This window comes from Anser cygnoides, chromosome 11 (assembly GCF_040182565.1).
Source record: "Anser cygnoides isolate HZ-2024a breed goose chromosome 11, Taihu_goose_T2T_genome, whole genome shotgun sequence".
Taxonomy (NCBI): domain Eukaryota; kingdom Metazoa; phylum Chordata; class Aves; order Anseriformes; family Anatidae; genus Anser; species Anser cygnoides.
The window spans coordinates 11,930,667-11,957,949 of NC_089883.1; the positions used below are offsets into that span (position 1 = coordinate 11,930,667).

The window sequence follows — 27,283 nt, forward strand, 5'->3', positions numbered from 1 at the left end:
GACATTTTCCAAGAGAAATCAAATTAATAATTACAGCACCCAACAGCGCATTTATCAAGGCTGAGGCTGTGTGTGCCATCTAACTTTGGGATCAATCCATCAGCATTAGAGAAAACTTCCCGCACATCTATCCCAAAAAGGAAGCACAGACACAAGTGCCAGTAGTTGAAAGACAACAGATGATGGAGAGTTAGAAGCAGCAAATTTGTTACAATCAGAATAAACAGTTACTGAAGAGGACACAGCAATTAATATGTTGCAATTAGGAAAGAATAATTTGCTTAAATTTGTTGTCTATATAATCTTAGCTTTTTCTAGAGGCCTTTCTGATGTTTTCAATCTGTTAAGAGCTATAAAATAGAATTAAAATGTCATCTTGTCCCCAAATTAGATATTAAGTAGTTTACAAGTTGTGCAAGAAAACAAATGGTATGTGATAATCCATATGACATTAATCATACAGACAATGGAAAATATAAGTCAAGGACTGTTAATAAAATAACAAAGTCTCTTTTCCCTCGGTAGTACATTCTTCCCCAAACAGGCAAGGAGACAGCAAAAACAGGCTTCTGTGGCCAGACAGCATCTTAGGAAACAAAGCCTGAAACTAGACAGACTTTGGTGCCTCAGTCCAAAATTATGAATAAACACATGCATATAAATATAATAAAAAAACAGCAGGAGTAAACATAACAAAAATTGCAATGAATAGGATTTATTTTTCAGTTTCAGATACACCTTCCCCATCACCCAGAGCACTACCAGTGGTTCTGGTCGCAGCCTCCTCCATCTGCCTGGGCCTTCAAGAAGCACAAAGTCTTAGGCCTTGAAGATGACCAAACAAGGAGGGTTTGATGAAGATTTAATGCAGGACCTGTTACGAGGATTGCTTTTATGCTTTAACCCCATGCAACCAGGAAACGTGCCGCAGGGCTGGAGCTTTCCAGCCCAGCAGCTGGGTGCCCGCAGGCTTGCTGGCTGGCACAATGCACCCCATGCTCTTTACTGCCCCATCCCACGGGATGCTCCCTTCGGAAACGGGAGAGGCAAGTTTCCAACAGCCCTGGCTGCAGAGAGCAAAACACCATTCCCCCTTGGCTGCTGTTCTCCAGGCTATAACAGCAGACCCAGTGCCTGCAGCCACCACCATTTGAAAGATGCAAATCCTGCTCAGTTATCTCAGCAAGTTTTTGGCAGCGTCCTTCCCTCCATGCACTGGTATTTGCTGCTTCACTGAGTCGTTACAGTGTGCGTGACCACTGATGGCTTTTTTTGGATAAAAGACGTTTTCAGGGGGCCAGCCCATGCGATGATACAACTTAGTGTCACCCACTCTGAACCCACACTAGCAGAGCTGTTGGAGTTTGGGCTTGTCTCCTCAAGCCAAGATGGTGCAAAATGTAAACAGGGACTTTATCCGCGAAGCACATGGTTAGAAGTGCGAAAATCCCGATTCCCCATGCCAGTTCAAACAGGGATTTAAGCCATCTGCGCCACGCTATCAACACATTCAGGAGTCAAAGCCAACCATGGAAGCAAAACACAGACACCTACCGTTCGTTGTGCTCCTGGTAGACGAGTCTGGACTTCTCCAGCAGATACTTTTCAACATAAGCACTGGAAGGAGAAATAAAAGCGTTATTCATTGACCCAATATTCAACTTAAATGAACACAGCTTTACTGGGACTTTTCAGTTTTAGTACACAAAAAAGTTTCAGCCTTGTTTCACTTAGTTATATAAATTTCTTCCTAGGCAGAACAAGCCCAATATTATGTTTGGCTTTTGAGGTTTTTTGGTTTGATACAAAGCCAAAACTAACTTGGATATGAAAAACATGATCTCAGATGAGTTAGCCTATGGGCAGGGAGTGCAGGGGGAAATTCTGACAGAAACTAAGAATCTCTGATACCTATTTAATCCAAAGCCAGCAAAATAAAATCGCTTGCAGACTTAAATTCATGCACAAACCCTAGTTCAACAAGAAATACATCTGGATGCAGAAGTTTGCAAGATAAGATTTAGCTGCAGATTCATTACCCAAATTACCACCCCTTCTCCCACAACAGCCACTTCTCAACAAAAACCTGGGTTATTAACTTCTGGCTATGGTCAGAAAACAAACAACTGCAGAAGCTCCTTACTGGCGCTTACATTTATCCTAACAGCCTCATAATGAACTTATTTCATCTACATATTAATACAAAGCTTTGCTAGCTGAAACAAGCTTTGGCGTGTTCTCTGTTTGTTTGTTTGTTTTCTGTGCAATACCAACCAGTAACGATAGGGATTTAGAAACCGGAGCTATAATTGCCAACGGCGATGATGTAACATGAAACACAAAAGCAGAGGCTGTGCTTTTCCAGCTACCAGCTCGCAACGGGGTGGCACTGACACAGGCAGCAAGGTGCAAGCCCAGAACCCAAGGAAGCTTGGACATGGTGGGACAACGCAGTGCTTGCATCTCCACCTCCAATGGGGAGGATGTTACTGGGGGCTCAGTCCCTCTCCTCTGCCTTCATGGAAAAATCAGCCATGTGGTCGTGCCCAAAGGTGTTCGAAGACTCCTAGGGCAGGCAGCACTGAGGAGAGGCCACTGGAAGAGGCACACCCTTGGGAGGCTCTTGCTGTGCAGAAGGAGTAAGGACGGGCAGACAGGCACAGCACCATTTTCCTTTGCATGCTGTGCACCAAAAGGTTTTTTCTTGTTTATTCCCAGTGAGGAAGCTGACAACAGCTATGGATATTCCTCGCCAAGAGGTTTCCTTTGCATCCCCCTTCTAATCTTAAGCACGGGCTCGTGTTTTACCAAGTTTTCAAGCCAGGACATGAGGTTCCCTGTAGACTCAGGGAGTAGATAGGGTGACCCAGGAAGGTATCAGAACGTCTGCTGTAGGATGAATTGGATTGAGTCCACTGTTCCTGACGTTTAATCCCTTCCCCTGTGATTTCTGCTCTTATTATAGACCCAAAAAAAGTCTTATACAATAATTTAGGTTGGAAGGCTCCTCTGGAGGTCATCTGGTCCAACCCAGTACTGAAAGCAGGGCCAATTTTTCTTTTTTTTTGAGGTGGGATGGGGGGTAGATGCACGCAAATGCTGTTCTGGTAAGATGTTCTTTGCTCAGAGAGAAGGCCATAAAGAATACACGTCCAAGGAAGAAACTATGCCCCCTTATTTCAATAGGATAGTGAAAAGGAAAAGAACCAATGTATAAAACAGCAAATCCCCTCAAAATGTTTTCTTTCTATTTACTGCTGTCAATGATATAGAAACTACCTTATCATTACTCACAGTTTTAACAGTAAAGAGTTTTTGAGAGTATGATTTCATGCAAAATATTCATTTAACCACGCTACAGAACCTGTACCTGGTATACCAGGTAATATCAACCGAAACTTGAGAATGAATTTCGCATACAAATACCACCATGCAAAATACCCAAGTACTGTGTTTGAAAGTGCTGCCTCTTGCTGTTTGTGATACAGCCCCATGCTGCTGCGCAAATTTAATTAAAATGTCTCCCCATCTGGCTGTTCTGCAATTTTAAGGAGTATGTAAGATGTTGAGGCTTTTGATCATCTTAGGAGGACTGAACACGTTGCAACGACCTTCCTCCCAGTTCACTTATCACTGAACAGGACATAATAAATTCATAAAGCCTTATGGGAACACACTTCAACGTAGCCATTGCTCATGCTCCACTGATTTCAAACGCATCTTCAAAGGCTTCATTTCGTGGGGTGGGGTTGGCTGCTACTAAATCTCTCAGCTATTACATCTCTTAAGTTGAAATTCCCTTCAAGTTTGGGTCATTATCTGCATACAGTTTGTAATCAAATATCCAACTGCTATTTTCAGCCTATGAACGGAGCAAAATTCTGATTCGGTACTGCAAATTGCACTTACATTAACAAAGCAAATTGCATGCACAAAATGGGGACAGAGCTGATTTGTGTAAGCACAGATTTTAAGCACACAGTCTGACAAATTTTAAAAGAGTACTTGTGATCTTCCTCCTAAGATTACGGAAAAAAAAATTTACTGTCATAGGCCTGGAACAGCTCACAAGTTGTTTTTTTTTATTTGTTGTTGTTGTTTTTGGTTTGTTTGTTTTTAAGAAAAGGGAGAAAAATTATCTTTATTTTTAGGACTGGAGCATACAAATGCAATGCTATTTGCAGGTAACTGCCAACCATCAATAGAGGCCACTACCAGAGAGCTGGCACAGCATGCCAAGATAATATATTGTTATGGCATTTGCTGGATTCTACCCTATGCTTCCGTTTAAGTAGGTATTAAAAACAATTGAGGCTTATCCTTTTAAGAGAACTGTTCACCAGAGCTAATAACAGAAGAAGAGAAAAGGAAAAGAACATCAGATTAGAAGTTGGATGAAAAAAGCAGTTGCCTGACTGCAAAGTACGCAGAGTACCCAAGCTCATTTGAAAAATTAATGGCATCTATTTGTGTGATACTGTTTGCTGGAAAGTAAGAAAGAAAAAAATTTAAAAGCCATTCTCTACAATAACAATGAAGTCCCAGCAAGAGATCTCTTAGCTAGCTGCAAAAATTACCCAGCCCCTGGAATGCCACATCTACTCTTCGCTTCTCCAACTGAGTTAATTAACCCAGCCAAAAGGCAGAGTTAAGGCAGCACTGCTCTCTTAGAGCTAGTTTGAGTTGCTTCACGATACGCTGACACCCTTAGGAGAGGCCAAAGAGAAATCCGGGTCCAGATCTGCCACCCAGAAGCCTTCATCCAGCTGCAGCTTTGGGAAGCAGCAGCAACACTGGAAATAAATCCCGTGGTGGTAGAGTGGAAAAACACGATGGAGACAAGCATCTCCTTGCAACAGCCCACGGAAAAAGATGCCCTAACTGGTCATGGGTTTGGTTCAAGAGGCACTTCAGGGTAGAGACAGAAGCATATGGAAAATTAGACCACGATGCTAAGTAGTCTGGCTCCATCTTCTCCGTAACACCCAGCAGGCAGCTGGGAGATTAAATCCCCCTTGGCTTTCTCTTCAGGAGACTGCATCCAGCCTCTTCCTGCCCATTGCACGCTCCAGTCCCCCAGCCCGTCCTTGTGGCCCACCCTAGCTAAAACAATCCCCTTCCTGCCTTGCCAGCAGAAAATGTTTCTTCTTCTTTGGAAGAAAAATTCTATTTCAGCTTAATTACAAAGTTGACATCATGATTAATGAGAGCTGGACTGGCTTAAAGCCAGCTCAGGTGTATTCATACTTTAATGTGCAGCATAGGTACGCCAACATTTTCATAACATTTAAATATGCTAAAAAATATACGCTGTGAATCCGATTTCCGCTTACCCTCGCACAGTGCCCGTCTCCTGATAATTCACTTGAATAAATTTTCCAAAGCGACTTGAGTTGTTGTTATGCGCGGTTTTTGCATTTCCAAAAGCCTGTTAAAAGAAAGAGATACCATCAGGACGTTTGAAAAGCCACCACCTTTCCTTATTTATACGCTCATCGCTAACAACTGGCTTTCCAGATTTTGTTGTCATCGTATCATTAATAAAAAACACATGGCAAAAGTTAGTTGAATGGGCTACGAAATAATATGATGAGCTTCTGGGGATCACATTCATTTTCAGTTTGGGATTCATGAAGGACAGATAAACACTCTTTAAAAGTAAAGCACAGCTATACATGAGATTTAATATTTGAAGTTATTATATTCTATATTCAGGTTACACTTTATTCATTTAAATAGATATAAAAGTATGCTGCTCCGACAAGACTAACTTTAATGAGCTAAAGGAAGCTGCTTTTTAATTATATATGGAATTAGGGGAAAACACTTTGAAGGCTTCTCAGATGTTCGACAACGTTATATGTAACACCGACATAGCCTGTAGTATCCTCAGTATTTCAGACACTGTCGCTTCGATTTGTCGCCACTGTTTTTCCAAAACTGAAATGCTTTTAAGGCTTTATGACACAAAGCTTTCATTAAAACCCTGCCTTACTGAAGCACCTAATACAGACTCATTTACCATTGGTTAAAAGAAATCCCTAACCACAAGAACTATTGCAAACCCATAAGAGCTGCATCTCAAACCAGCTTAATTGAGAACTGGTATTTGCAATTGTGCCTAAATCACTTTAATAATCTGGCCCACGGTGACAGAAACTGTCGTGCTGCCAGGTACAATTAATGCTTCATTTATTACATCGGTTTTGGTAATCATTCACCTTTACTCCTAAGCCAAACCTATTTAAGGCAGTTATACACAGAGTAGTTCCTGGAGCTGCATATGTACATTGATTCACAGACACATTTTGTGCTGATGTTCAACATTAGTGTTCAGCTCCGAGCTCCCAGCAGATTTATTTCCTACTCAGCTATTTATTAGAAAAGATTAAAAAGGCTTTACATCTATAATCCCAACCTTCTCAAATGACCTTTGCAGGTTTTATTTTGCACCTAAAAGCTAAAAAAGAAAGGCTTAATGAAAGGAAAGGCACTCCTTGAAGGCACTTGCCACCTCCCATGCATCACGGGCTCCCCATCAGCGGGTCACAGTGGAGTGGCTCCAGGCTGCAGAGATGTGGGTGCCCGGCCCAGTGTCACCATATCCCTCGGGTGGCACCAATAATCACGCACAGTGTTACATCCCAGCCCCGGAACTGCAGGTTTGCTAGCATAATAGTGACGGACCTCCACCCCATCTGAATACACGCATTTGTTTCAGCTCATGCTGTTGCATATGAATTTGTCTCGGTTGACTAAAACAAGTTCTGCAATAGCAGAAACCTGCCAAACGAGCAGCTGATGGTTGTGCTTGCACAGAGAGGCTGGTTTCGTAACACTAATGAGTGTTCCTATACACAGGTTTCCAACCTTTTCAGGCTGTACATACTTTGTTTTCTGATTTTTCCCTCCACATCACTGCTGCACACAGTGGCTTTTCCCCCAGCACCCTCATCGTCTCCTGCAAGAGCCCTGGAACCCTCCCCATGCCCCCAAAACCACCTCCTGGCCACTGAAACTCAGGCATCCGCTTCCCTAGAATGTGCATTTTCAGATTAAAAGTCTAAAGTTATTTCAGTGTTGCCAAAGGATTTACCTGTCCCTTGCAGGTGTTTCAGCTGAACAGCTCAGCAAGCACATGCAGCAGTGTTTAAGCAGAATACGGTGATATTCAACACAACAATATTAAAAGGGTTTTCTGGTTCAGCTCCCTGTGCTATAGGACAAGGAAATGGCCCAAGGGGAGAAGCAAGTCTGTTTATTGGGATTTCTTTGAGAAGAGAATAAAACAGAGAAAGCTTCCCACCAGCTGCGATGCTTCCTCCTTGAGCGGGCGCGGGACCCGCGGTGATCGCAGCCCCACCTCCATGCGGCAGGGCTTCTACCTCAATGTGATGTTGTATCGGCAAATTCCTGAATCCCCTCACGTCCCAACAGGGTGGACTTCTCTTATTTCTGTTAAAACAGATTCAGGATAAAATGTGTCGAATGTGGGAGTGGGAAACTGCAGGATTCCTTTTTTTTTTTTTAAATGAGGAATAGGTTTCATGGCTTTTTCTGGATTAATACGCCAAATCACGTTATATTCTATAACCCAAACACCCACAGAAATCGTAAGCCATAGTATCACTCTTTCAGGGATTTTCTGTATTCCTTGCGTAAATGAGAAAGCTCTCTGCATCCTGCCTTGTTAAAGCTTAAGCTTACTCTACGGCATAGGCATGCTGGTAAAGGGCCAGTAAGTAGCTCAAGACATGTCTGATGTTTAACTTGAGACAACTTAATACATTTTTGTTAGTTTTACTCACCGCATTTCTTTAACAGAACTAGCAGATAAAAAAAAAAAAGCACTATTAATTCAATTTATGCACATCTAGTCTACATATGCTTGAACGACAACCCACATTCTTCTGCAGCCAGTGATGATGGGGCACAACATTGTTCAGCCTCGGAAAACAGAGAATGAGTTACAACTGCTTCACTAAAATTAGGTTCTGTTCACATTATTTCACTTTTCTAACCCGTCGATTCTAAGCTGTTCGACGCTTAGCGGAAAAACTCAGTAACAGCATTCCTCAAATTCTTGGGGAGACCAAAGCTTGTCCTGGCTGGAGCTCAACGCTCTGAAGGAAACGAATTCAATACGCTCCTCTGTGCGAGCAACGCGTCCGTCTGGAGCGGCTGCTGGTGCTCCAACGGCTCGGCAAACGCAGAGGAGCAGGCAGCCCCATTCCTGGTACCTCCTACAGCACTTCTGCACAAAGAGATGCTTATCGTGGACCGGGCTGGGAGCTGAACGTTTGCACCACAGGCTAATTCACCAGGCAATATTGTTGGCGATGAAGACTCAAAAATGAGCTGTGTTCCCGAAATTGTGCAACTGCATCTGATTGAATCTCAAAACCTCCTTGTTCAGCTATAATCTGCTCCGTCGCCTTCAGGAACGCTCAGCGTTTGCTCATTCATGGGGCCCAGGAGGCAGGAAAAAAAACCACTAACGTTTTCGTGGCTCAGTACCTGCCCTCCCTCCTCTCCTGATCCCCAGTGCTCACGGTCTCTTCATTTTGGACTCGATACCAATGCAATCTGGAACGACGATCTGGAATAAGGACTATCTCTGGGTCTTTCCTGAAATAAATTTGTTTTCCAAACACCTGCATCTAGGAAAACACTGCACTACCTTGCTCTCCTGTAATGACAGTAACATGGCATTTTATAGGTAATTCTACCCGAATATCACCCCTGCATAGAGTAAGAGCTTCTGCAGAGCAGAGCGGGTAGGAAGGTACATGCCTTCTCTCGGGTATTTAAGGTCCCTTTTTTTGCACAGCCCTTTGCAGATGAGCCTCCAGCACTCAGATCTATTTTTGATGCTGCTGCCCTTAGAGTGAAAACTAAACAAATCCAGCATTTTATCTTTGTTATTTAGAGCTATGTATTAACAGGCAAAAGTTTGAAAACGCCTGACATGCACAGCGTGGCAAAGACTATGAAATTGGCACAGAGATTCACGAATAAAGCCTCTGAGTAAAGCAGGACTGCTTACAGCTACTGCGTAAACCAGGAGGAAACTCAAAGCGTGGGCGTAACAAAACCCAAGACTGAACTTAGACCACTGAGCATGACGTTTGCTGTCACAGCCACATGTTTAAATCCCCACATACATCGGTGCTGTTAAAGCACAGCAGCAAGGTGACGAGTCCGCCCAACCAGATGCCCAAAGAGCCCAAGCCCTAAGACATGGGGAATGCAGTGGAGAGGAGGAAAAAAAGATGAAATTGGAAAAGCCTATTTGCCATCAAATAGGTTCAGCAAAGGACAGAGCCAGAAGGAGGTGGACAGGACAAAAGCTGCGCAATGCTAGGGACACTTATTTCAAAGAGAGCCTCCATAAAACTTAATTAAAAACCCTGACAGAACAAAGACTCTGTTATTAAAATATATATATATCATTAATATTGTGTTTGCTGACCTGTAACAATAGCTACTGAGCACAATAAAACAAGCACATCATCACAAAAAGTGATTAATAGCAGGAAGTTCCCTTTGCAAAGCAAGTCAACTAACTTCTATGCAGGAAAGAACAGCCCACAGGAAAAAAAAAATGCATCTTTACATTTCTCCATGCTGCTAACACTGCTATGTCTGTGTGAGCACCACACAGAGCACTCATGGGGTTTTTAACTTAGCCTCTGCAGTTAGGAACTCCTTTCTGCATCTTCAGACATAAATATGCAGATGTTAAAGACAACTTTTTGCTTGATTTGGTTCAATCTGCGACCAATTTCACAGCATCCATCCTGACAGGAATCTTTTTTTTTAACAGAAATGCACTGAACTGGGACCAGAACAGCGATCACTTCATCACCCAAAATGCACCTGGATGACTTGAGTTAGAGCTTCCCTAAATTTTCTCTCGTTATATCTGCCACAATAACGGCAAAAGTATTTCTTTTATTTAAATACTTTTATTTTAAATTCTCTTGTTTGAAGACTTCCATTTAGAAGAAATACTTCTTTTAAGCCTGCAGCTCACTGCATGATATAGCCCGTCAACCTGAACTGCACTGCTCGATCGCTCCAACAAACCTCACCCGACTTTCAGTTTCCATAACCTGTGTGCAGCAGAGAGCAGGGCAGCGAAACAAGCGCTGAAGCCAAAAAGCATGAGGTGCAACTCGAGTTCCTGCAAAGCAAAAGAGGATTTACGTTTATTATGTTCATCTTGCGGGACATTGTTCTGCATGGGCAAGCACCAGCACTCAATGTCTAGGCTACAGCAATTAAATACCAGGCCGAGTGCTGACACCTCACCCTTTAATTCTCCTCACTAGGGCTTGGCGCTTCACACAGGCTAATGAAACCATTTATGCTTTTATCGTAACCAGCACAAACCACCAAGTATTTATAATGCATGTGCTGCGATGCTTGAGCTGAGCTCTTGCCAAGAACGGACCTGCAACGCTGTCCAGACCTGGCAGCACAAATCTGCTTCATCTTTGGGCTAACTTCTAAACATTTCTCCTTTAGTCAACATGCAGCATATGTATACGACAACCTATAACATTTGCACATCAATATATTATGCCTACACATCAAAACAGCATTATTCATCCCTCAACCGGTCACTGAAACACATCGCATAACCACAACACAATTTTCCATTTCAAACCTCAAAGGTGCTAAAGCAGCTTAGACTTAAGGTCTATAATGAGAAAATGCTTTTATTTTTTACATTACAAACCGATGGTGTTTGTCCTTGATTATTCTAGAAAAAACCTCTCCCGGCTGTTGCCATGCCCAGAAGAACTGAAGGGCACTCAAATCTCTGCAAGCCCTGCAGAAGTCGTTTGCCCAGCAGCAGCTAACGAGGCTGCTGGTGACTGGATCCATCGCAGGAATCCAGCTCCGCTTCAGCAACTGCTACTGGAGAGGAAGGTGGTTACTTGCACAGCACAGGAGAGTGGAAACCCTGAATGCACCAAAATTGGCTTCAGTTTTGGGCTCCTCGGTACAGGATAAACTTAACACAGAGGAGCTCAGGCTGCTGAGCTGGCTGGGGGCTGGTCCTCCCTGAAACACCCACGGAGGCTCGGAGATGGATCAGCAACAGGCACAAGTCACAGAAGGAAATTTCTGATTATATGGAAGAGAGGAATGTTTTCAGCATGAGGGCAACCAAATACTAGAACAGGGCCCAAAACAGCTGTGGGATTTCCCTCTCTGGGGATACTCAACACTCCTCTGACGCCACTTGACCTGCACAGCTGGACCAGGGGACTCCCAGAGATGCCTGCCAACCTCAGCCGTCCTAGTTTCACAAATCTACCCACGTTACTTGCCCTTCTGGCACAGAGGGCAGCTCTACACAGTGCCTAGAACAAAATTTTATAGGTCAAGGGCAGCGCAACCGCCATAGGCTTACCCTGTGCAGGATTAAACACGGTGTGTTCTTTCAGCATAAAGCACATCAGGTATGTTAAGAACAGTTCAGAGTAACAGCTGGAAAAGGACCGTCACTGGGTGGAAGCCAAATGAGTTCTACCAAATTAAATTACTTTTTGTAATTTAAACCATATATAAAATACCACTTTTTCATGATACAGGCTATGAAGCACCTGGCTTTTAATATTTATTTTACTGCTAAGTGTCTGCCAGCTCTAAGTGTCTTGTCATTCTAAAGCATTTGCACTAAATAGCCCCCTGACCACAGCAAAACAGAATATCTGGGGGAAGAAATTCCTCCCCTCTCCCAAACCACACGACCACCCTGGAACTGAGCAATTAACAAAAAAAATCTTTTGCAGCAATTAGGCTTAAGATAGAGGGTCAGTTATGACCACTTATCTTTATGCACTTCAAGTTCACACTCCCAAACTGAGATAAGGGAGAAAATTACTTTTAATCTGCGAGTACTCCAATGGAGAAGCTTTGGGTGTCAACTGAACTGAATAACAAGTTCCAGTGTATGCAATGCAGCTTTCAAGAGAACCATTACGTAAACTCAATAAGATACTCTAGATACAATTATTATAAAAGTGATTACAATACACAATTTGGGGGGAGATTTCAAGCTCTGCTGATGCAGGTGTTCTATCAGTCATGTAAGAAATAGGATTTAATGCCAGCATTAAGGGCAAATGCTCCAACCTTGGCAGCACGTTCCTTCTTTTCCAGGTTAGTGCTTAGGCAAAGGATCAAGGAATTGCCACGTAACCACAAAGGAACAAAACCAATACCAAACCAAGGCCTCCTACTTGAGTCCTCTTCCCAAATGGGGATGCTTTCCCTCCACACACTGTAATGGGGAAAAAAAGGTGGCTGAGCACTCAGCAGGCATCGGCAGATGCTGGCACGGATGGATCCGGGAGGCAGAGGCTGCCAAATCTGTAAGGTTTTCATGCACATAGTGGATGGCCCTGGGCAGAGCAGCCAAACACAGGTGTTTTCCAGCAATTTCAGACACATTGGTAAACAACCGTTTTGGTGGAGAAACTTCAGCTCAGGTTCTGCTTCGTATTTATAAAGTATCCCAAAACGGTGCTTGGTAGCTCACTGGTGTTGTGCCGGTCTCCCTGACCCAGGGGATGTTTAGGCTTCTCAGCTCCACATGGTTATTTGGAGTAAAAGAACATTTTACTACATCAGCTGGCTGATGCAGATAGTAAGCGTCTGGCAAGTTCCAGGATCAAGAAAAATCTCCTTAACTAGAGCTTCAAATAGCTTTTTCATACCGATGGAGATAAAAAATAACCACAGAACTATGAGAGGCTGAAAACAAGACACAGCTCAAGGAGGAGACTTTCCTCTCCCCCAGCATGCAACGCAAGCATCCCCACTGAGCACAAGAGAAGGAAAAGCAGCCTGTAACAGAATACTGACAGATGAAAAACACTTAATATATACTTAAAGTGACTGGCAAATAGGTTATGTAATATATTACAGCATCAAGCCATACCACAGGTTCCCCACCTTGCAAAATCAATTTTTACAGACCGAGGTTGAGCACGGTGATCTATCACGAAGAGCTGATTCTACAATTAAAACTCTCCTGTGATTTCTAGAAACAACACCAGCATGTGCCAGGACAGAATTCCTTCACAAAGGCCAGTACGTGCCCCACTGCAAGTAACGCGACGGCTCGTTCCCTCGAGATGCGTACAGGATGACGCATGTGGCACTGAGGCTGCCCTTGCTGGCAGAGCTATTGAAAATATTGAAAAATTAACAAGACCCAAATCTCAAAAAGCATTTCATACAGGCCAGAGACCCTGAGACATGCCACTCAGTGCTGGGCTTGCCTCTTCTCTTGGTAGAGGCTTCGTCGTCTCCAGAGCTGCTGGCCACCCACATCTCACCTGCCCTGAAGCTGCCGCTACGAATGACACAATTTCTCCACTTCCAAAACTGAGCGGCCACGCAGCTCGGTGCTCGGCTCATGCTGGGGTCTGGCGCTGCTGCCCGAGCATCTCCCATAGCTTTGGAGCTCATCGGGCACTGCGTCGAGCTGTGCAGAGGCAGCCCTCGCCCAGCGCCTCACGTGCTTCCAGGAGTGGGGTGGCGCGGGTCCTCCGGCGCGCTGCTTGGCACAAGACCAACCCTCAGCCTCTAATTTAGGGAGAGGGACACGGTCTGGCACACTCCCCCTGGACACCCGCCAGCCCCTGGAGGAGGCCTCTCAAGGTCCCTTCAAAGCCCTGTTTTTTCCTCTTTTTTTCAAGTAATGATTCCACAAGGGGCCATAAACGTCTAGAAGCCAAGTTTCAGCTTCCCACTACATACTTGGACAGCCCCGACAGCACTAGAAACTGAAGTGTTCCCTGCTCAGGCCTGACACAAGTTTTCCTGTAGTTTGTCACCAAAATCAGTGCCACAAACCAAAATGCAGGAGAAAGCGTCCCTAACGTCAAACCTTCCATCTGGAAGCTCTTAGCGGAGGCACGGGGTCGTTATGTATATTTTACACACATATTTTTGTGATTTTCCCAAGAGAAATATGTGTAATGAATAAAAACAAAAACACGTTAGCAGCAACAAAAACATACCACTGTAATAGGAAACCCAGCTTGGCTTCTGCGCGTGTTATCCTTCCTTTTAGACCTCGGCTACTTTTTGCTAGTTACAGGCAAAAATAATACACCCTCCCCTAAAAAACTGTCCGAGCTCTGCCATTGAGCCGACGCAATAAAAAACACATTTAAACTCTGCCATGGAAAGCCATGTTGCACAAGAAAGGACGTGGTGAAACGGCAAGACAGAAGCCTCCACCTCATCGCTGATCTTCTCCTGGATTATATAAATAATCCGCACCTTCTCTTGAGGAGATTCCCAGATTTCAAGTGCTGTTTGTGTACGCGCCGCATCAGAGTTGGGCGCAGCATGCCCAGGGAGGATGGCTTGCTCACCCAACAGCAGCTTCACGTGCTTGGTGTTTTCTGCCGATTGCAACACTTCAGAGGCAGTTCCTGTCATCCAGCCCAGCCACAAGAACGCCTTTTCCCCTTCTGCAGCGCAGTTCGAGCAGTCAAATGGGAGGAAAGGGAACTTGAACATGGCTATTGCTAAGTATTTACAATGGACCACAATCTTCTCTCTGGGTAGCACTGAGCAAAATAAATAAATAAAAAAAAGGAACAACTGGCTCATCTGTGACCAGAATATTTGATAAACCCTGGGAAAATCAAGGGCTGGCACTGGCTGCTCACAAGCAGCAAAAGGGAAGTCTCAGAGATCAATATATTTTTATTGACCTAAAACAAACAGATAATTTGTCTGATCAGAGGACGTGATTGCTTAAAAAAATGTATTTTCAGCCATTAGGTAAAGCAAAACAGAGAATTTAACAGGTATTGCTTTCCATTTTCCAACAGCATAGGATTGGAGCATTTCTGAGGCTGTGATGGAGATATTTCCTATGAAATGGAAAAGGTTGCGAGGGCAGGGTGAACACGACACCGCCCCGTTGGCTACCTGCGGAGGAAGGAGCAGCTGCGATGCGTGGCGCAGAAGCGGTGCAGCACGGGCACGGCACCAGAGCGCTCTGCCATGCCTCCCAGCAGAGCATCGGCTCTCACCGCAGAGCACGCCCTGCCCAAATCCCCTGCTCGGCTTTGCACATTATTTTCCATTGCCATTGAGGCCAGTATTTATGAGTTAAAAAAAAAAATCTGAAAAAATAAAGCCCTGAATGAATCAAACGAAGGGGAGCATGCTAAGACTCGTGCTCAAGTTTTCATGGCAGCGAGCCATGCTGCATCAAACACAAAACCAATGCGGATGCTCGTCCACCGTTTTCTAGCCTAGCTTTGCTGAAAGGTGAGCATTTGGGACTTCGCTTCAAGTACTGAAGTCATCAAGTTTGCAGTGGAGGTTTGATGGGTAGCAGAGCAAACCAAAGGCGAAGGAGCGCAGTTTTTTTTTTTTTTTTTTTTTTTTCCTAGAGCCACATCTGTGAGCCATCAACCCTCCTTTTGGGATCTCCCTCCTTACGTTGGGAAACATTTCCAAAATTTTGCAGCGAAGGAAACTGGGGTCCTCCCAGCAGTAAGCTCGTTTTACTGCACGAATTAACCGATCCCCAGCTGCAGGGAGCCAGGAGGAACATGCTGCATCCTCAAGGATGCCTACAAACCGCAGCGCAAATTACGTCTCCAGAGGCATTTAATAGCACTTAGCTTTGCAATCTCTTCAGCCTTCATATGTAATGGCTTTCACTCGTTTTGGGGAGAGCAACCATTTAAATCCTGATTGTTCTTCAAAAGAATGTAGCCACTGCTAGAAGTACAATACAGTGTGCGTGCATTTAAATCATAAAATTTTCAGAAATAAGGGTGTGCGATGGCCGGACAGACCATGGCTTGCTCAGGATGAGTGATGTTCTGCTGCTTGTGCGCCAGGAGCCGTGCACCTTTATTCCATGCTGCAACACTCACGTGCCTGACAGCACAAAATACGAGGAAAAGACACTGGGAAATTCACGGGGATGCTACTTGCCTTTCACTAGTGAGTTAACGGGAACTCACACTTGGTTTTCCAAATAATTTCCTGCGAATAAGCGATGGCTGCTCCAAAGACGCCTTCACTCGAGTACACGCTCGTGACATTCCCTATTTTCCCAAAGTGGGGCTTCCAGCTGACAGCTGTATGCAGAGCTTCTGTAACCTCTTTTCTGTTCAACTGCCTGATAAACCCTCTCTGGCTAGAGGTCTTCGAGATGGGAAACAGCCATCGCGCTCCATCTCTGTGTAGTTACACAAACAGTGCACTCAATTTGCTCCCCTTGTAGAAGCCTGCAAGCTCTGCACCATTACTATTTACACCGACCTTCCTTCTTTCAAGCTTTCAAGAACCACCACAGCGTGCTGAAGCATTTCAGCAGTTCTTCTCTAACAAAACACATTGTAAAGCAAGAAAAATCACGGCCTGATACTAGCGTTGTGGTAGCTGGAATGGGATAAAGATAGATGTGCAACAAATTTTGTAGGCGAAAGTAAATTTGTCTGTCATTGAAACAACTGGAAAAGCGAACAAGGTTTCACATACACACAGGCCTTTTGCCAGCCTGCAGCAAACCTCAAAGCTCGCATACAAATTCAGAGTAGTTTTTCTCAATTTAGCACGAGATTCATTGGTAGAACCCAGTGGGAGAAAAAACCCTTAGCCAGAGGAGCACAGGAATGTGAAAAAGGGAGCCAGGAAGGGCGAAACCCAGCACTCCCTGTGCTAAGCAGCGATATGCAATTTATACCCTACATAAAAACACATTTTCTTCTGTTATTTGGAAGTGGGTGGCTACATAACACATAGCAACGGCTGCACCACATCGGAATAAAGAGTGGGCCACAGATAACCATGCTTATCTTGTAAAAAAAATGAACTGTGAAGCCACATTTGCAAGGCAAGGGAAGGATTGCACTTGTTCCCTGGATGGGAAGGGGCTGTGCCGAATCCCTCCCAGCAGGACTGAGGCCGGAGAGCGACACACAATGCCGAGGGTACGAGCATCCTTCCCAGGTGAGAAGCAGAGTTTACTTGCTCCTTCGTGCATCACCCGCTTCTGAAGCCCTGAATCGGATGGCAGGCAGCAATCTGTTCTCGTTACACACCGCCCCAACGTGCTGAAGCCGATGAGGAAACCAAGGAGGTGACTGCTCAAGCGTTCTGCAGTGCCCGCCACAGTGCTAGCCATTATCCGCACTTCACACCAACCTCCAAGAACTAAATGCTGGAAGCAATGCCTATGGCGAGGGAGAACGGTGGCTCTGCGCAGCCAAAAATCTCCACGTGCATCACTTGGAGTGATCTGGAAAGGTTTCTTGGGGTAGAACTGAAGGAACTTTCCCTTAAACAACACAGGACATGCTGTCCTGAAGTGGAGTTCAAGTGACAAACTCAGCCACTCTGTTTGCATTTGGGATGATGTGAATTGATTTGGAAACCACTTAGAATTCTGTTTCCTTTTTGCATATAAAAGATGCATGCAGCACCCAGCAGAAATTGCTGGAGCACATTTATTTGTTCCGAATGGGAAGCACAGGGATGCTGCTTCAGCCTTATAAAATAAGAAGACCATTAGTGGTAGCTAAGGGGAGTTTGCTTGCATCTTTGTCTTTGAAGAGTATTAAATGCATCTCTTTATTGACTTTAATCAGCAAGCAAAACACTACATTAAAAAATTAAACGCATCTGAAAACAGCATTTCTTCTCTACATAGCTCTGCCTGCATTTTAAGGAGGAGGAATGGCAAAGGAAGCTAAAAACTGACAAAAAGGAAAAGTACAGAATGAAACCTTTCTCTCTGCTAAGTGGGCATTGCTGAGCCTTCATCCGCTTGTTTATAACCACTGGGCAGAACAGCAGCACGATTGTCCTACCTCGCGCTGGCCTGCTTTCAGCAGGAATGCTTTGGTCATTCGGCCCCTGGCATCAGATACACGACGCTTTTACTCTGGCAGTCTCTCCTTTCTGCCATTTCTTCCCTGTCTCTCCCTTTGGATGCCATCCAGGCACGCAGGATCTGCTGAAAATTCATCAGCTGCCTGGCTCAAAGTGGCTGTAATAATTAAAAGTGAGGTGGAAGCTGAAACAAGGCATGGAAAAAATCCCACGTTGTCAGGGATTGTACAGAAAAGGAAAAAAAAGGGGGGGAAAGGAGGGGAATGAGTGCTGAGGAGCTGCATGTACCTAAAAACATTGTTTGAAGATCAGTGGTGCTGAACAAGAGCATCACCATTAGGGGGTCACACCTGGGCACCATGCTGTGAACGGGATCAAGATCCCGAATGAGCCTAAAAACAATGCATTTAGACCCAGTACTCTAAAACACCCCACAGGGGCAGCTTTTTTCTCTAACATGAAACATTTAGTGACACATCATGGTTTGTATTTGTTTTGTTAAGCCTTGTCCTTTTCTACTTGCCTCTGTCTCAGACGCTACCTCATTTAACGTGGCAATCTGTCCTCAGAAAGACTTTTTCTTCAGAGGCAATGACTGTGCAGGTGAATTCACACAAATAAAATCACATTCAGTGTATTTTCTCCGCTCACCGGGTACTCTCTGCCTAAAGTCATATTAGAAATCGAAAAGAAGCTGCATGTATAGGTTACTGCATTTATAAGTGCATTTATAAGCTACTGCATACTTAAGTAGTTCAGGGAGTATTACTGCACTTGAAATTCTCTCCATGCCATACCAGAAAACAAATGCATCAGAGATAACTCATGTGATAGGCAGAAGCAGGTATTAACATCTCTACCTTGAATTACTGACGGATTTTAGCACCGACTCACCGAACTATTAGCCTTGCACACCCCCTAACCCAGCCCACGGCACCGGACTACAGCAAGATGGGCACAAGGAACTGGGCTGATGTGCAATTCGGCTGTGAGGAACAAAATGGCACCCAAAAAGAAAACGTTTCCCTAATTTCTCATTAAGAAACTGTCAGCATGTGCAAGTGCCCTATCCAATGATGCTTCCTTTTCCAGAGAAATGCTACTTTTGCTATCTCATGAGCAAAATAATGTGTGGATCCGGCTACTCGGGAAGCAGTGAAAGCAAACTAGAAAGGTAGAAATGCAGAGGTTTCTCTCCAAGTACAGAACTTACTATTAAGTTAAGACCTATTTTACTTCTCAAATTTCCAATTGAAAGCTAGCGACTTAATTAAACTCTCAGGAAAAATTAGTGCTTAAGATCTTTCAACACTACAACCATAAAGCAATTTAAGAATTACAACCATTGAAGTCCAAACGCAAACTTATGACTCCTGCAGACTTCAGCACAGCTCACACAGATCCTTTATAAGCTAATGCTTAGGACAACCTAGTTATTCAGAACGCTTCGTACTCTGTCAGAGTAGGAATAACCAGAAACCCTCTCTTCTCAATAGCCATTTCTCCTCTCAGCTAGCTACATGCAATTTTCCTGCTGACTAGATGCAATTAATACAGAAAAATAGAAATATTTTGCTTATTTATGATTATACTTTAATGAAATTTTCCCAGCATCAAGAAACAGTGAGGGCAGAAACAACTGATCTAATTGATCCACAAGAGTTTTGCAACCTAAATAGGGGAAAAAAAGACTAAACATTCCTAGAGTGCCCAACTGTTCGGGTCAATATTGCTCGTAGCACGACAAACACTCCATTTTCACACAGCGAAGCCCTCGCTAATAGCTTATGGAGTTCTTTAAAAGCCTAGCAATCAATAAAATGCAATTTAAAAACTTAGTCAAAGGGGTCCACTAATGCCATAGAGATTAAGCAGACGCTGACCCAACATTTCCTCTAAACTCTAAAATTAGCCTAAGGGACAAGCTTGCCATTGCGATCAAACTTAGAGGCAGAGACGTAAAGAAAAAGCACTACATTTTGTATTCTACCATTTTTAAATGCATCCAGCTCCAGGCTCACACCATGCAGATATTCTCGAGCGGGTAATTCTTGCATGGATGCAGACAGTCCCACCAAGATGAGGCTGTGATACACGGGGTTGTGACTGCATTAGTGCTTGGCTGAAACGACAGCACGGTGGTTTCCCAAAACTCAGAGCAACCCCAATCCCAGTTATTTATCATTTCACACCCTCGCATGGTACCAACAACAGGAAAAGCCTGGAGCTCTGACCTCATTAAGCTGTAATTGCACAGTCCGTCAGCAGACACATTTACTCATCCAAGTAAGCGTCCACTCTGTCAATAACCCAGGCTGATAAATTTAATTAATAACCCCGCTTGAAAACCAGGCAAACTTCAATAAGTGCTTTTTTTTTTCTCTCCCAAAATCTTTCTCTTTTCTCCCAGCTTTATTGAAATTATTCAGCTTTCCTGTACCAGATGAAAACCAGATGTCCTACAGAGTGAATGGCTGCACAAGCCAGGAGAAACCAAGACAGCAACAAGCAGGTCCCACCCATTCATTACCCCTATATTTCACTCATGCCATAAGGCTATTTATATTGCATCTCTATTATTACAAATATTATAATTGTGATGTAATTCTGGAAACCACAATTTTCTCCTCTGTAGCAGAGGAAAGGAGAAAGCAGCAAGCAAGTTAAAAGGCTCCAGCAAAGTTTCTTTGTGCTGCATAAGCACTTTCAAAAGCTTCACTCACATTTTGCGACATTAATGCCAATATTATGGTTTGTAATCCCTTTTGAAGCAGCCCAAGCCCAGTATTAATCCAGGCTTACTGGCTCTTGGATGCCCACTTGCTGTACTTACAACAGGAAAAAAAGGAAAGGAGCCTGCGCACACACACACAAGGCAATTCAGGAGGTTATCGCCACACGTGTTTTTCAGGGAATACTGAAGGTGATTCTTCATTTACAGTCTGCATCGGGAACGGAGCTGTACTGGCAGTGGGCAGCTGCCTGATGCAAAAACAGGGAGTGAGAGAAAAATCACAAGTGATTCGCACACTGCCTGTCTACACACGTGGGCAACAGCAGGGCAGGTGACCTGACCTCGGTGAATCTCCAGGCGCACATCCCCAGGAGGGCACAGTTTTCCTGCAAACTGCTCCATCTTTGCTCACCCAAAGGTTTTGGCAACAGAGCTCTCGGACTAGAATCACTCGTACGAGGGCCATTAAGAGCAGCTGCGATGCAGAACACAGGAACAGGTTCTTCTCTGCTACAGTTTGCAGAAAAAGAAAAGTGAGTGGAGAAACAAGCCCTGTCAGGCTGGATTTGCTGCACAAAAATCAATGGCCAATACGTGCCTGTATACAGGCAGCCTATGCATAGACAGCAATGCTCAATGGCAATCACAGATCACCATCGGGATACAGAGCTCTTATTTTGGGCAATTCACCTGATTTCTTCAAAACTGACTTAATACTTAAAATACACCAACAGCAAGCTAGTTTTGACATCCTATTCAGCTGCCAGTTACACACACGTGTCCTGCAGTCCCACCTTCAGCTCCTCAGCAGGGCCACCTGCGAGCAGTAACACCCCTCGCCTTCAGTCAAACACGGCAGGTAAAACAGCAGGGACGTTTCACCAAAATATTTTCTGTGTCCTCCACAGATGGATGCGCTTTCCCATCACAACAAAAGGCTTCGCTTATGTTATCATCTGCGTTCCTCCGCAGCTTGAGAATTAAGTTTAGGTACTGCGTTTTAGGAGGAGGATGCCAAAGCACACACAGAAAATTTTCTTGGTTTTAGGTGATTGACCATTTTTTGGCCTCCCACATGGCACCTGCGACGCAGCCTCGCGTTCAGCATCCATGATCTCAATGCATGCAGAACACCAGCGTGTGCCCTCCTCAAGCTGAGATCCGGCGAAGGTGGAAATGTTTCCGTGCTGTAGTTTCTCCTGGCAAGCAGCTTGTGCTGCGCACCAGCCGGGCCCCATGAGGCACACAGGGAAGAGCAGTGCCCGTGTCCCCTTCTGCAGGGCTCATCTGCTCTGGGACGGAGGGGAGCGAGCTAGAATTAACAAGAGCAACCAAATGCAAAAATTGCATGTTACGTTTGGCAGCAGGCTGGTATTAGATCACTGCGAATCCCAGCTTAAGCCCCTTAATAAAGTTCAAACATGAATTTCCTGACTAAGGTAAAAAGCCTGGCTAAAATTTATGAACTGCTGGCAAGTTTACCGCTATCCCAGAGGCCTCCAAATACCAAGACAACTCTGGCCCACAAATGCAAAGTTCAGGCAGATACCTTGGATACATTCCTCTTTTAGCATCACTGGAGCTAGAGCCTAGACAATGAAGAAACAAAATTTAGCAAGAACAGAAAGGTACTCTGGTGAAAATAAGAGGTTTGATTAATCCACAAGAGGCAAAATATCCATTTTATGCATTATGAGACCATCACTGTCTGACAGCAGTGATTTCAGGGCTTGCTCTGAAGCACAGCTGTGATGAGACACCCGCAACATTTTTTTCTGTTTTTGCAAATGATCGAGTTACTTCAGCAATAAGGACACAACTTACTAGAAGGCACCCCTACCTTTTCAGAGCCTTAAACTAAATGGCAGAGCATTATTGCCAAAGCTCACAGAGTTTATTTTCAATTAAGGAGTGGATACAAGCCTTGCACAGAAGGGCATTTAATTTCCTGCTTAGGGGAGGCAACCCAAATCTTCCTCAGCTCCATCAGACACAGCCTACTCCACCTACCACGCAGCTGATTCATATCTCTCCCTTGAATAATGCCTTACAAGAAGTCTCATTGTACTCACTTCAGAGCTCGCTTCTTATCTGCAGGGTGAGGAGCATTTACAGTCAAGACGAGGATCTGCAGAGTCTGGAGAATTCAGAACGCCAAGCTGGCAGCATATGCAAAAGGGCAGAGAGAGGCAGAGTCGTCGATCAGGCTGCAGCACTCGGCAAATGCAAGCTGCACACAGGAATATGGTTCTGCAGGTTGTAAATAAAGTGGGGCTTGCCCCACTCAATTCAGAGGTGGAAGAAATGCTGACTTGCCTGATATTTGTCACTAAGTATCTATTAACAGCAGCAGACGCTCTTTCCTCTGACATTTTCATTTATGTTTTGGAAACAAACAAAAAACACCAGAATTTTCTGCTCCTCAGGATGACTTTCTAGAGCAACAAGATCTCCTTCATTAGAAGCCACCAGTGCAGCACATAAATTCGGTAGTTTCACAGTGAAATTTGGAAGCTGTGGGAAGAAAATCCCTAAATGAACCCCACACACCTGTAGCGGAGAGACTCAGCATTGCCCCCTGTATCTGCCCCCACCAGCCTGCATTTCTGTAACTACAAATATAAAGAAAGCAGGAATTCTGCAATAGAGAAACTAGTTTCATATTTTATTGAAATTAGCTTGGTCTCTTCCTCAGTCAGTTCAATGTGAGCAAGGAGGGAACAACAGGGATGCGGTGGTACTACCAAACAACTATGAACCATTATAAGTTGCCTATCACAAAAAAATGTAAGAACCAAAAAGGTGACGTCAGAATTTTATCCTTTCCTCCAAATTTGGTAGAATTCCACAGAACAACGGCATTGCTGACACCGCAAGGGTCATCTGTAAATTTTAATTATTTTGGAAACCAGAGGCTGGACCAGTTTTTGCATGTGCAAGCCCAGTTGCAGCTATCGCCGGCAAGCACGCAGCATCACTCCTTCCTCAAACTCTCCTGAAACCACTTCCACTTCCCAAGGCAGCCCTCAGATTTGAAGCAGATGAAGGCTTTAACACTTGGCCCTCACCTTGGACACAAGCATTTTTATTCACCTGCTTTCATTCTCATCTGGTGTCCCTCACGCAGCTCCTTGTCCACGATCCTGATGAAAAATAAGTAAGTACATCTGCGTACTTTGGGGCAATCTGCAGATATTTGATCCCTACTACAGTTGCTGCATAGGAATCCCATGTCTCTGCTTTCATTCCCTTCAACCAAACACAAGGATGCTACAGATCTGGAAAATGCTGACAAAATACAACCACATTTTGTTATTGCACTATGGCCAGAAATTGCTTTCAGAACCAGAAATTGCTTTTTTTTCAGCTTTCTCTCCCTGTCACCAAACTCATCCTCTTCCCCCACAGTTACTGGTACAGCCACCCATTTTCTGAGACGTGCTCTCTCTCTGCAAAACCTCGCTTTCCTGAAAGTGGCAATGAGGGGAGTTTTTGACACAGTGAGAGCCTTTCAAACAAAGTTACAGATTTTGCACTGCTGGGCTGAACGTAATAATTCTTCATTCACTGCAAGGCACCTAAGATATATAAAAATAAATTTCATGCACTCTTAAATTTTTTCTTAATCGCTTTTTTCTTGAAATTCATACTTTGTGTGTGGCATTAGCACTTCTTAAGTATTTTAATAGGAACTGCTTGACAACCATTACAGTACACCCTGCTACCAGTCTGCCCATAGCAGACTGTACTGCCCCACACTAAATTGACCACTTTGATAAAAGTATTTAACACATCCAAAAATGCTTAAAAAAATCAGAAATAATCCTAATTCCTACTTCTCCTAGTAGGATTAGTGGATTATATGGTTTCTCGGTACCTTTTGTAATGAAGCTGACACAATCAGCCCTCATGACTGTAAGTAATGGTTCTCCATAACTGCAAACTGCCCCAATTTGGCTAAGTTTGGAACATGATTTCAATTCTTAAAAAACATTGCAACATCTCTGCTTCTATTCTGGCTTTACCCACGCCTGTTGTCAGGGTTAAGACTCTTGAAAACTGAAACACATCCTCTGAAACCTGCTCAGCTCTCACAAGAAGGAACTGAATTATTCATCTCGGGTCTGGACGAGCACACCCGCAGAGGATGACTGCCGGTCCTTCCTCTAGGCGCTGTTCGTTGCATCGGCTCTGCAGTCATACCAAAAATGTTAAGTGTCACGTAGCTGTAAGCTGAGTTTTTATGGAACTGCTGCAGGGTTGAAAATAGGAAACCCTTACTGGCTTAGCAGCCGGGAGCACAACAGCAGGCAGCGCGCCGGTGGTGCTGCCTGGATCAAGATCACTGACAGCAGTCACCACAGACTTCACGTAGTCCAATAGACCCCCTAAAGTCCATCCAGACCTACCACACTGATTTCTGACGCCAAACGAGGGATTCCCTGAGCCCCAGGTGACTGAAAGCCATGGGCCAGCAGGGAAGCATCACCTGCCCTGCTCACTCTGCTTCCCAAGGACACGAGGAAGGATGAGGTGAAGCCTTCATCGCGCAGCCCAGACTTCCCAGCTGTAGGGAAGGAACAGGACCTTGTGGAACATCATTTGGGGGAAGGATTGTTCCCTCGCCCTCTCCACATGCCCAGCTTTAACTGGGCTTGACCTCCGAGCAATATTTAACTTTGGGGGCTGCAGCAGCTAAGCAGCTACCTGCCTATGCCCCGCTGCGCTGCCCCACTCACTGATCTGATTCCTGTTAAAACCGCCAGCAGCAGAGCTGTTTGGTCAGCGCGTGACATACTTTGTTTGGCTTTGTATTTAGCAGGTGCTGGGACCATGACGAAGCAGCAATCTTCTCCAAGCTGCGGAAGAGACCAGAGCAACAGCAGACCTACAGCTTCAGGGCTCCATGAGATGGTGACAACTGCTCATTTGGTAAGTCTTGGTTTTAGACTTTTTTTTTTTAAATATAAACCTAAATAATGGTCATTATTCCCACAGATGTTCATGTTCTACTTGCAGTCATTAAAGAACACGCTGACTTCGCTCTTCTTACAGGAAGATGTAAGGGAAATCAAGCAGAAACGTCGCGTGGATTCAGTTGGCTCCCAGGTGGGTCTTCAAAGGGAACCTCCTGGCCAACCCCACCTGAGTTTCAGTGTTCCGAGACCGCTCAGACCCAAACAAAATCCATGTTTTTATCAGAGTACAGTGCAATAGGAGGCGTTCAGCCACAGGACCAGGTTGGGGCTCATCAGAACTAAAACTCTGGAGACACACGTGTGGACTCGGCCTTGGCTGCTTCCCTCAGCACAACAGCTCCCTGCGGTGCTGAACTGCTTGCTAACGTACACGTACTATATATACGCGCCCCGTAACATATGCTTGCGTACTTATCTTCTAATTCCCATCAAGGGCAGCTAGGTAGTACAGTACCTTTAAAAATAACAGTGCTTGCAGACCTGCCCCAGCTCATACAGAGAAGCAAAGCAAAGGAGGAACAGGAACAAAAGCCAGGCATGTGCACCCACTCTGAAAGCAGCCCTGGTCGCTTAGGTTTATACAGAAAAAAGGTTGATTTAGAAGAAAAATAGTTAATTAATCATGCTTACTCTGTCTCCACTGCACAGCAAAAATGAAGTAACAAAACCAGCTACCATATTATAAATAGCAAGGGCAGGGGGGTTGGAACCAGATGATCTCTAGGTGTCTTCCAACCCAAGCCATTCTGTGATTCCATGACTTGAGGACACTGAGACTTGACTCCGAAGCTTTTATCTGCTGTCTTGGAAAGCAATGTGTTGGCATTCCCAGTGCTCAGGAGGATGCTGTAGCTGAGTCTTCAAGCAGGCAAGGGGCTATCGTAGGGTATGGGTCCTTGGGCAACACGCAGGGTTTGGCAGCGAAACCCTGCACTCTCCAGAGAGGTTTAATGGGGAGCACTCATGTTGTGTGCCTGTAACAGCCACATGGACAGCAGAAACAATTAAAAAGCCAAAATTCATCAACTGCTATTTTGCGTTAATTACCAATTATTCTGTAACTAGAACACCACGGCTTTTTCCAGTGCTGTACCAACTACATAAGGGCTGGGACTTCTGCACCTCTGTTATCGATACTGATTCCTCATAGAAGCCTCACTGAGTAGCAGCAGCTCGATCTTCCTTTAAAACATCACTTACCAGGTGCTACGTTATCACTGCACAATCTCGTGGAAATGAAAGAAAAGCTTCATAAAGTGTGCGCTTTCAAATTCAGGTTAAAATAAAAAGCTTAACGCAAAACCAAATAACAGATAAACTGAAGAAATATACAGGCTAAGCCACTAGAAGAAAAAAAAAGCGTTAATGAAAAATCAACAGTCCTCTAATACCATATAACGCTGACGTAATTAAAAAAATGCTGCTGCAAAATAATTCTGAGGGTGACAATGCACATGCTTTCAAACCAGAAGTATTAATCTGGATTCACTATGGTAGCACATAAGCATGAACACACGGCCCCCTGCTAGGGACAGACTCAGGATTATATACCTCAGTAGAGGAAAAAGGTGAAACCCTGAAAGAATGAAAGAAAACTAAAGAAAGAGGATAAAAATGGAAGGGTATGAATGAGAGCAAATGGCAAAGCAAAGTAATTTGCCCAAAAAAGATGGTG

The 27,283-nt window shown here is 44.4% G+C and overlaps 1 protein-coding gene across 14 annotated transcripts in view; it reads right to left on the bottom strand.

Moving 5' to 3' along the window:
• Positions 1-27,283, bottom strand: part of MYO9A (myosin IXA) — a 188,275-nt gene that overhangs the window by 117,821 nt on the left and 43,171 nt on the right. For all 14 annotated transcript variants that reach the window (XM_067004001.1, XM_067004002.1, XM_067004004.1 and 11 more), the window contains exons 3-4: positions 5,334-5,428; positions 1,555-1,617 (exon numbers count right to left, since the gene is read on the bottom strand). In XM_067004001.1, the coding sequence (XP_066860102.1) occupies positions 1,555-1,617; positions 5,334-5,428 (158 nt within the window). The remainder of the gene's footprint in view (positions 1-1,554; positions 1,618-5,333; positions 5,429-27,283) is intronic.